The following is an 11,267-nucleotide window of genomic DNA, read 5'->3' as shown; positions in this document are numbered from 1 at the left end:
GCTGGTAAAGCAGAGGAGCAATAGGCAAGAAGATGCAGAGAAAACCATGTGAAGGCAGTAAATGACGAACAGTACCATTGAAACGGTGGTTCCAACTTCCAAGTATTTATTTTTCAAAACCTCACCACAGCGGTGGATCGGTAGGGATAAATTATTAAACAGATGTCGGTGATTCTGCCCCTTTTCCAGATGTTTCCTCGCTGTAGTGTTGATAAAGTTAGTCTTTCTAACAAAAAAAAGGAAAATTTCAAAAATGGATAAAAAGTTTTAATGGATCATCTAAACTAACGATGTTAGAAACATGGGTTTGAAAATTTTCCCTTAAAATATACCTGTTTACCTTTCCAGATTAAGAGTTTTCTACAGGATCCATTTGCAAAAGCAGCAAACGTCACCATTATCTTCACAAAGTACAGAGCGTTGACAGAAACAGATTTCCCTGTCTAAACTTTAACTAGGCGATGAGAGAACAGAGATACTACATGGAAACTTGGGAGTAAAAAATTTCCCTTTTTCCCCTTCTATTTTTCTCCTATTGAATTGTGGAATGTTACAATGCTGTATACAGATTTCAATGCCTGAATCATGGAATAACCAAAGAATTATTTATTTGCTTCACAGTTGGGGTTCTGAGGATCTGTTCTTTGTATTACAAAATGGTCAACAATTCGAACGGTAGCAAGTGGGTCCTGCTGAGGAGCAGCCGCACTCCATTTGCTAGGGAACTTCCTATGATGGCTCATTTGCTGCTGTCTCACTTCCGCGTCCCAATCTGAATCCAGTTTCCATCCCTTTGGCACCTGCAAATCAAAGGATCAACAATGCCACCCAGGAAGAGAACAAGATAAATTAAAATAAGAATAGGACTGAATAACACTTGAAAGCCCATCCCCCTGAGGATGACATGACAGAACCCCTAAAACTCAAATCCTCATGAAAGGGACACTCAAGAAAATTGTAAAGTTGTTACAAAGAGTTGCCACCACTGAGTCAAGGTAGAGTTGTACCTTGTCAACTGCTAGGGTGAATACTTCAAGATCACCATCATGGGTAATGTGGAAGCGAGTAAATGCCTTGTAATTTGCAATGCGGAGCGAGGAAAAAGCTTCGTCAAAGTGTAAGTGAAACCAGTTGATGCAAACATACAAGTAACTCCCGAAAACCAGGGATACCACAGGGGTTGAGAATACCCAGAAATAGAGGAAAACAGAAGCATAGTAAATGATGGCACCCCCGCGTGATAGTGACTCCATCCCATTCTTGCAGATGTTGGTCCTAGTGACAGCCATAACCTGAAATTTTCATCGTATATTTTGAGTGTGGTGACAGGCGAATGGAGACCCAAAGTGACAAATTTCTGGGATTAAGAGGAGTTGCTCACCTCTGGAACATCAAATGCAGACATGAGATACTTGATGCATGCTGGATAAAGGCCCCATGTCCATTGTTCCATACGAACTCGAAGGCCAGTTGGGTCTGGGAAGTGCTCACTCTCCACTGACCGATACCATTCATATAGTGTGTGATATCCTGAAATAGACAACACAATTTCAACATTTCAAAGCCCCAATATAATTTATGTGCTGCTGTTGGTAGTTGGGAAAGAGTGACAATATTGGCTACTTAACTATTTAAATTTTTTTTTCTGAAAGTGAGAAATTAATTTTGCAGAAAAAGTTTATGTATTTACTAATCTCAATAGTTTTCACACTAAATATCAACTCATATGTGAAACAATTGTAACCCATTGTCGAGATCAGCGATTGGCCCAATTTTTCATAAAACTGTGTTTCCTTCCAAGTCTCCACAGCTTACCTGTAGAAGTCTCAGTGAACTTAAACAATGTTGGGTAGATTTATTTATTTACACCAATGAGGTCCCCTAGTGTATGCTTTTTGTTGATGATATTGTGTTGATTGATAAGACTCAAGTGGGGATTAATACCAAATCAGAATCATGGAGAGAAGCTTTGGAATCAAGAGGCTTTAAACTAAGTAGAACGATGACACATTATCTAGTTTGTAACTTTAATCATGATCGGCAGACGATGAGGTGGTGCTATTTGACAATAAGGAGATTCCTCAAAGTGATTGTTTTAGGTACCTAGGTTCAATCATAAATAAAAGAAGTGATATAAAGGATGATGTTTTCCAAAGAATTAAAATAGGATCGATGAAGTGAAGAGGTGCATCTGGGGTCTTGTGTGATCAGCGTATTCCATTAAAGTTTAAAGAAAAATTTTATAAGACCATTGTTCGACCAGCTATGATGTACGGTGCAGAGTGTTGGGCTGTTAAAAAGAATCATATAGATAAACTCAGTGTAGCAAAAATGAGGATGCTAAAATGGATGAGTGGCAAAACTAGGAAGGATAAGATAATAAATGATCGTATTAGAGTTGGTTTGGGAGTTGCTCCCATATGTGATAAGCTTCGAGAAAGTTGTTTGAGGTGGTACAGCCACATTCAACAGAGACATATGAATGCCCCTGTACGGAGAAGTGATAAAATCCAAATTGAAGGGACTAGAAGAGCTAGGGGTAGACCTAAGATAACCTTAAGAGAAGTGGTGAGAAATAATATGCATAGCTTATGCCTTGTATCTAGCATGACCTCTAACAAAACTGATTGGAAGGCAAGAATCCATGTAATTGATCCCATTTAGTTGGGACAAGGCTTATTATTGTTGTTGTTGTATAGATTTAGGAGCATCTAAACTATTAAGGCCAGATATCACTCAAGCAATCATTTACAATTTCATGGAAACAAGAGGGTTGGAAGGGGGGGGGGGATTGGGGGGAAGGAAGAAAGACCAGACCTGAAGTAGCTAGCAGCCGATGTCGGATACATATCTCAACCCCAAGTTCCATCAACAACATGAGAATAAGTGCTGCAGTCATGTGAGCAGAAACATGAAGAATCCCAATAACTGCCCGTCTCTTCCGTGACACTTTGGAAGGAACAAAACAAATTGCTACCACTAGTAATAACAGAGTTCCAGTGAAAGACACGTATGAGTGTCTGAGCATGTACTCAAAAGCAGACCACACTGTGCTTAAGAAACTCTTCAAGTGATCAGAAAACGACTCATCCCGCAAAATGTGGCCAAGATGACACTGTAAAGAACAAATTAAGTTGGCAATTAAAGAGCTTTCTCCAACAAATATCTGCACAAAATTTTCTGTGCATGTGTGCTGACACTTTATTTTCTCACTCAGGAATGCAGCATGCACTGCAGCCCACTAATGCATGTATTCAAGGAGGTCAGCAATATCTAGGAATATAAACTTTAATACTGTATAAGAACCAAGAAAGATTATAGGAACTCACTTGTGGAAACATGGAAAAAGCCAATATAAAGTAGATGAAACCACCAATGAAGTCAAATTGCCAGTTCTTCTTTCGAAATTTTAAGATATTTCCCAGTGCAATCTGGACCCAGTTCACAAGTACGTCAGATGCACCATTACGGCACCAAGAAATAGAGCATAAAAAGCCTTATTGTTGATTGGTTCGAGACAATGCAATGTAGGTACAAGATAAAACTTTGAAAAAACTCACCCTACTTGAATCCTCAAAAGATGGATAAGCTGCCTTACTTTCATATGAAGTTCCATAAAGCTTTTTGAAGTTACTGAAAACATGAGTAGGATGTAAAAATGCCCCACCACAACCATTGACAAGTAAATGTTGCACATAGACTGGTGTGTTTGAAGGAACAGAAGAATGACGCATGTAATGATGCAAGTCTCCAGCCATTCGAAGCTTACACCTTCCCTTCAGATGATCACGAATCAAATGAGAGACATTCTTCCCAGAGACATCATTCCAGTACCAATCAAGCAGCCAATTTGGTTCATGTGTCATAATGATTACAGAATCATTCTCCCCAACCTGGAAAATTCTTCACATGTTTTAGTATCCATATGATCTAGGGAACATACAAAATAATTCGTGAAATGCGAAAAAAGAGAGCAACTTTTTATGTGTCTGAGGCTAGGAATTGACATATAAACCCTTATGGAATCAAGTACTGATATTCAAAGTATTTTAAGTGTAACAATCTGTGACAGCAAAATGATATCTTCAGTTACTGACAAAAACTGCTGAAACAATATGGTGAATATCCTACTCCAAAAATACTTCTTTCGAATGATATGACCAGACACACACTATTCGTGATTGTAACAAGCAATTCACCATATCCAGAATATATGGAAGGCTAGGGCGAAAAAGATAGAGCTGTGCATCCAATCCTTTGAAAGACAATCAAAAGTGAATACTATTCTTTGCTTGTCATTTTCATTTTTTGAGTAGAGAAGTGGAACAGTAACATCAAAGGCCAAAGACAACTCCACACAAAAGATGGAGACAAACCCACTTGAGAACTAATACAAAGTAGTTAATAGAGAAATATTGACTAATTACAGATATAATGCATCAGAAAAAAACCTTCTCAATATACAGAGCGCTACAGCAAATCTCTCCCAGTGACTAATTTGTGTATTAACATATGTAACTATTGTTTATGACACATAGAATCTGCGTATAGTGATTAGGTATAAAGAAGATAACCCAATCACAGATAGTACCTTGTCTCTTATTAGTTCTGTGAAGAATTTAAATTGGTAGACATCAATGTCAACATGGAGAGCTTGATCAAGACCAAACACCCACCATCCTCTAGGAAGTTGCAGAGCGAAGTAACTTTTCTTTTGGGGAAGCAACCAACCACCTAACCAGCTTTTAAAGCAGATGTACCTCATAAAAGTTTGAAGCCCATCAAACCAATCTGCATGAAGACAATGTCATGTAAGGACCACACCAGTGTTCTCTACAACAGAATATAGGATTAATAACCTCAACTACAACACATAAGATTCAAACCATTACTCTTGTCTATTGCAATCATCATCACTATTTCATTCAGAAAGTTTTGAAAGCATGGGCACTAACCATGATTTCCAGGGATTATAAAGCACTGAGGTCCATCATATTGCCTCAGACCAGCTTCACCTGGTACTTCAGGCTTGTCCACAGCAATATGCTCTGGATTATAACTAGGTGGAGGCTGGAGCGCATATTCAAAAGGACGAAAAAGCCGTTTCTCATATGTAAACGCTGAAGGATTAGGATACCTGTAAAATAATGAACAAGTTAGTTTCCAACCGGAGGATGCTATCAAATTAAAAAACTATCATCTTTTATCCATAGCAGAAAGATTAGGCACCACCAAATACAAAGAACTCAGTTTGCAACTGGCAAAAAAATAATAACCAAATTCCACGAAAAACAATGCTTCATTTTCTCAACTAAATTGATCAGCAAGGCATTCTTTCCAAATGATAGGAAACCAGAGAAAATATTTAGTGATCACTGACACGAATATTTGCATTTAAGCTAGAAATATGGAAAATATACTTACATATTCCTTGTTTTTATATAAAACGAAGCTGAAATTTTACAAACAAGAAAAAGAATGAAAAAGAATATATATATTTGAAATCCACTCAATCCATGAGTACATGAGAGAACTCTTGGAGGACTCTGAGGGGTAGAAAATTGCTCAATATTGTTATGGACTAGGTTTTCCTTCAGACACTCCCTTGATTAGAGCCTTTGATCATTCATAAGAAGAGGGCAGACTTTTACAGTCAATGATGGCTGACAAAAAATGATAAAGGTATCTGTTCTTGGTGGTTGCCCACGAATTAGACACCAGAATAGATAGCTAATTCTGGCTTCATTAAATTTAAATTTACATATAAAAAACTACTAAAAAGGGAAAGTCCAACTTACGCAAGATCCCCCCCAATAAGAAGTAAATCTCCACGTGGCAGCGCACGTACAGTGTCTCTGAACTTCACAGGAATGGAAGGCTGAGCAAGTAAGCGAGCAACAGCGTAAGATGAGTTTCCTCCATCTCCAGTATCAGCCATGAAATCGAACCACATGTCTTCCTTCTCATTAAAATGGTCAAATAAAAGATCATCATTTTGACCTCCTTCATGAACTTTGCTCATTGCAGCCTGAAAACAGCAGAAAGACAAAGAAGCAAAGGAACTTGAAATAAAACTTCCATTCCAATAATTCCAACCATCTTACAGAGGAAGGAGAAATCATTAATGAATATTTATCCTAAGCAGACTAGCAGAGATAGATGGTTAAGAGTTCCAGGAGTTTTCACAGATGCTTCCCTAATTTAGGCAAGTAAGATTCATATCATAGTTCATTGACTCTCATTTACAAGCGAGTGACAAAGTCAAGGGTCTTGAGCACTGTGTTGCATTGTGACCTCTTTCCATCCCAGAAGATAAAATGGAGGGGCTTCTATCTTATCCATGTATTGATGCATTGCAAAAGAAATCTAAAGAAAATTGGAAATCATTGATCGCATAAGTAATAAATAACAAAAGGTCACAGGAAATGAAATAGACAATGTAGCTCACCAACATGTCATAACACATATATGAGGTTTCCATATTTGGGAAGAGGAGGGGGGGGGGGGGGAAGGAAAAATTTTTGTAGAAGGAATTTATGATTTACTTCATCATCTTAAAAATGCATTTACAGTCATTCACATTTATATTACCTACCATACCCCAATTGCTCGGCCATGTTATAAAGATATGCACTCAAATGTCATTTTCAACATGAATATGAGGTGTCAAGACTCAGAAGTCCTAAAAGCAATAGTCAGGTCAATGGACTTGAGGGTACATACACCCCTTACTGTTACGTATTTTTAAATATAATCCAGAAAATTAAGTTGGAATCTAGCTCAACCAAGATCACAGATGGGGTTGAGAACTATTGAGAGAAGTCAATAGCTTCAATGATCATATATGTTGATATATCTTACCAACAAAGATTAAATCCAAAGCAGGGAAATCCAGTTGCCATTTAAGTCAAACAGGATCAGAAGTGGGGAACTACAGGACAAACAAAAAAATAAATAAATAAACATTAGAAAGAGGACAATCAATAGCTTCATACTTCATATAAGCGAAGTGTGAAAATGTGGTGGATGGTTTAATCCAGCAACTAGGCTATGTTTGCAAAAGCTTATCAAAATCTGGTCGCTGGATTGTAAGACCCAGAACATTGTAGTCCTAGATTGAACATAATTCAATTAGGAGCCAATAACCAGGATCTGCAGTTTGACTAGGCCAAAATAGGTTAAAATAGTTAAGGGTTAAAGTTCAGTTAGTTTTGATGTATGGTTTAAATAAGTTGATGCAGGGAGTCTTCCAGTAACGGTCTTGTTAAGACATTTTTATATGTATGGTTTAAATAAGTTGATGCAGGGAGTCATCCAGTAAAGGTCTTGTTAAGACATTTAAAATATCAGCACAAAAAAATGCACTGACCATGACTTCAGGATAAAGAAAAAAGAGAGAAGAAACAGGGAGTTTCTGGAGAAATCAATCATTCATAAAAGGGCTATTTCAACATCATTAGTTCTATACCCCAAGTCCCAAACTATTTTGGCTTCGATGTACGAATCATATTCATCATTTTATTCCATCAAGCACCACAATTTCCATCAGGGAGCGTCTCTGAAAACATCTAATTGTTAGAGTAACCAAGTTATTACCAGAAATCATGGTAACCCATATTTAAAAAGAAAATTGGTAGACTCTAGTTAAAATGTTCAGAAGATCAGAAGATAATATTACAGAGTATCAATTAAAAGATGATGAAACAAAGTTGGTGAAATTGGTATATTAATTGATATGACATTACAATTTACCTGCATAATACGCATATCAAATCGACCAACAAATACAGTTACAGATACGAGGAGGTCGAAAACTGTCTTAAATAAATCGGCAGATGTCCTGCAAATCATCAGATTCATAAGGATAGTTAACGGAGTTTCCTTCTTGATGTTGAAAAAGGAGCAAAATTGTAAACCACATACCCTGAATACCAGGGAACCATATCCAAGAAATCAGGTTTCATCTGTTGTTTCTTCAGCCTTTCATATTCCTCAACTGGCAAAGGATGAGTATCCGCCCACCTATAAATTGCAAAACAGAATGAATGTGGAATTAAAATAAGAACTGATAAAACCAACTGAATTTTGAATTAATATCCAAATGGGAAAAAAAATATCACATAATGAATATAGTAAAAAGGGCTCAAGTCCCATCAGCCATTAACTTAGGATGGATACAATTATTGGCCCCATTAAAAATGTTGAAACGGTGGGATAAAATCATACCAGCCACATGACCTCAAGCTTCTTTAAACCCTTTCCTACATAAACCAACTGGAAGATGGCCAAGATCATCCAGTGAGGAAGAATTGTGGTCTAGGGTTTTTATGGCAAGCCAAATCCAATTTAAACTAGAAGCAGGGTTGAAGCATGAATTTTTGCTCTTACATATCCAACCAAACTAGAACCACCATAAATTTATACTTCATATGGTGACTTCCAAAAATTTTGGTGATTTGTTTTGGAGAATAAGAACAGTAAAATCACATCAACTCAAAAAGTGAATGGTTGATCCATGGAAAACTGTAGTATGTTAAGCCATACAGAGACAAGTGTCCACAGTTTCAAGCTACAAATCAAAACTTACCCTGTAGATCGCTCCACCACATAATTGGCAATATAAAGACCTATAAATGTGGCCCACAATGAATATACTGGGGAGATATGATCTGATATTTCCGGACAAGATCCATTGCAAGCTAACTGGGGAGGAAAAAAAGAGAATGAAGCAAACATAAATAATAACATTTAAAATATCCAGTCAAAATACTAAGAAATCATTTCTAAAAGCGAAAAATAAAAGAAGGATATCATCTGTACCTTTCCGTAGATAACCCACTGTGACATAAGTGGGTAATCACTGGCTGAACCAACTGGGGCAAACCAAGATGAGCAGACCTGGTCCTTGAACTCATTCATACGCATAAATTTTGCCAGCAATGTACTTCTTTCTTCTTTCTTCCAAATAGAAAACCAACCAGAATTTTTCCTCTCAAAAGGTCTTCCTTTCGAAAAAGCATGGTTACCACAGTGACTATAAAATACACAGCAGGCAATACTAATTACCTGTACAAGTATGATAGAATCAAACCAATAAGTAATTTCACCAATAGAAGAAACACGTATGTTCATTCATATACCAACATGAGTGTCTTTCTATACTCACAGCACAATTTTGAATGATGGTTAGGATCTCTGGCCGCTTTCCAGCCACACGAGCAACAAGTCCAACATACCACATCCCAAAAAAAATAATGTGGAAAACGAGAAGAAACAAAATAGATGAGACGTATATTGTCAAAAATAGTGAGAGGTTCATCCTCATATCCACTCCCATTGATTGGAAACTAGGAAGATGATACAAAGCAGCTACCAGAATCCATGCAATATACCTGAAATACAATGCATTCCTCAAAGTCAGTACCAACAAAGTAATTATAACTAAGAGGCAACCAAAGGATTATGCAATAGATTACATACCACCTACTGAAATTTGAATAGCTTGGTTTAATTGTCTTCCCAATGAATGGAGATGAAAAGAAATAGAAGAATCCAAGTAAGCAAGCATACATTGACCACCATTTGGTACTCTTGTCTAGCTTCTGTATGAAAGTGTACATGTTATCTGAAGAAATAAAGAATAACCACCCCATAACCACTGCAATTATGGCATGGCGTGAATGTTCATGGGGATACGGATATTCAGGGGACAGAATTGTTCTGACCCTCTCCATCTTTAAGGTATCTAGTAAACCAACAGACTGCTTTATTGAGCCCAGCAATCTCTATGTCCCAGTAATGTATGTTACTTCACTTACTGCAACCACTTTCAAATGAGTTGCATTTGACATAAGCCTTAACCAGTATAGATATTTATCCCAGTTCTTGAAAACAAGTTTGTGTAAAGAATCTGCAAAGAAATTGCTGTCAGAAGCCTGCCAATTATAATCCTATCAGTGAAAACCAAACTTGAATTAGACAGACTTGCCATTGCAGAATGCAGCTTTGAGTTTATATTAAGCAAAATGTAGTAACTACAACATTTAGTATCTTTAGAGAAATCCTAAAAACACGAATACCCAGAAGGATGTGGAGTTTATACTGACCCCCGGACTCTGCTTGTGTGGAAGCCTCTGGCACCGGGGCTGCCATTCTGTAGTGTAGAATCTATATATTCCACCAACTCAGTGGTTTTCTATGTGATTATATGAATACATGCTTAAGTGGTGGAAACAAAAAGGGGGGCGAACAAGTAAAAGGAAAGCTCACTACATCTGTTTGATGATAACAATCTTTGCATAGTCTTTTGAGCTATATTTAGAATGTGGACCCAATTCCTTCAACTAAAACTATCCAGATTATGGGAAGTCAAAATACGATTTTTAGTAAATAACGTCAAATATGAAAACAGAGATAAGAAGAAATTCAGCAAAGTTCCATTCATCACCGACAACTAAGCTTGTAATTGAGTACAACCAGCAAAACTCAGTAACGAAGCCGCTACAACATTGCAGAAGAATGGGTTCTGTTCGTCTTTTATTCTAATTTGATTGTTGGGTATATATATTGTATAAAAGAAAGTAAAGCCTAGGGTTTTAATTCATATTCATATAGTTCAGAGCAGGTAAAAACCGAGGGAGATAACTAGACACAGATACAACAAAAACCAAATGAAGCATCGTCTGTTGCTCCCATTTCGAAGTCTCTGTACCATGAACAGAAGAACAAACCCAGAAATTTTAATTGCTACACAGATGAGTTAAAGACAAAAACTTTCATGTTATCTAATCAAAGAACATAGAGAATCGAATACTGCAACAGCAATAAACACAAGAATGAAGATATGCAATTTGTTTATAATTCTTAAACAGAAGAGAAGAAAAAGGGAGAAAGGGTTACCTGGATTAAAGAAGGAAATTTGAGGAGGAGAAATGAAAGGCAGAGGAGTGCGTCTAGCTTTAAAGGTAAAGAACAATGGTGTTACTCAAACCGACTTGGCATCTCAGTACGTTTGCAAGGAACCAGTAAATGGCATATTCCAGTCTTTTTAAAAATTATTTTTTCTGAAAACATTTTTCCGAGACAGAACTATTGAAGTAAAATTTGGTGAAACAAAAATTTAAAAAAAAGTTGAAGAATAATTGCTTGCAATTTACAAATTCTTCTTCTGTTCTAAATTTATTTTATTCTTATTTTATTTAGCGGTTTTCAACTTCTATTTCCACTTTTGTCTGCTTACGACTTCTCAGAATGGTTTCCGAGAAGCA

The 11,267-nt window shown here is 36.9% G+C and overlaps 1 protein-coding gene across 2 annotated transcripts; it reads right to left on the bottom strand.

Moving 5' to 3' along the window:
* Positions 1-303: 303 nt before the first annotated feature.
* Positions 304-11,045, bottom strand: LOC149017964 (uncharacterized). Of its 2 annotated transcripts, none has more exons than XM_089152289.1 (16): positions 10,900-11,045; positions 9,481-10,705; positions 9,167-9,392; positions 8,821-9,066; positions 8,588-8,703; positions 7,924-8,022; positions 7,753-7,840; positions 5,799-6,028; positions 4,956-5,137; positions 4,592-4,791; positions 3,561-3,893; positions 3,330-3,431; positions 2,818-3,115; positions 1,382-1,530; positions 1,008-1,292; positions 304-800 (listed from the first exon to the last, which is right to left on the bottom strand). In XM_089152289.1, exons 2-16 carry the CDS (start codon positions 9,732-9,734, stop codon positions 603-605), a joined length of 3,006 nt encoding a protein of 1,001 aa, XP_089008415.1. In that variant the 5' UTR covers positions 9,735-10,705; positions 10,900-11,045; the 3' UTR covers positions 304-602. The 2 variants fall into 2 exon arrangements, with proteins under 2 accessions (XP_089008415.1, XP_089008414.1); XM_089152288.1 differs by having other exon boundaries at positions 9,481-9,910.
* Positions 11,046-11,267: the final 222 nt, after the last annotated feature.

The sequence above is a fragment of the Hakea prostrata genome, chromosome 4, assembly GCF_041222555.1.
Source record: "Hakea prostrata isolate BN-2017 chromosome 4, UWA_Hpros_2, whole genome shotgun sequence".
Classification (NCBI taxonomy): Eukaryota; Viridiplantae; Streptophyta; class Magnoliopsida; order Proteales; family Proteaceae; genus Hakea; species Hakea prostrata.
This window is presented reverse-complemented; position numbering and strand designations above follow the sequence as displayed.

Coding starts and splice junctions, on each gene's coding strand:
- LOC149017964 (XM_089152289.1), bottom strand. CDS start 9,734: ATGGAGAGGGTCAGAACAATTCTGTCCCCTGAATATCCGTATCCCCAT. Junction 8,023..8,587: donor GTGGTGGAGCGATCTACAGG/GTAAGTTTTGAT, acceptor TGCAATTTATAG/GTGGGCGGATACTCATCCTT. Junction 3,116..3,329: donor CTTTTTCCATGTTTCCACAA/GTGAGTTCCTAT, acceptor TGTTCTTTACAG/TGTCATCTTGGCCACATTTT.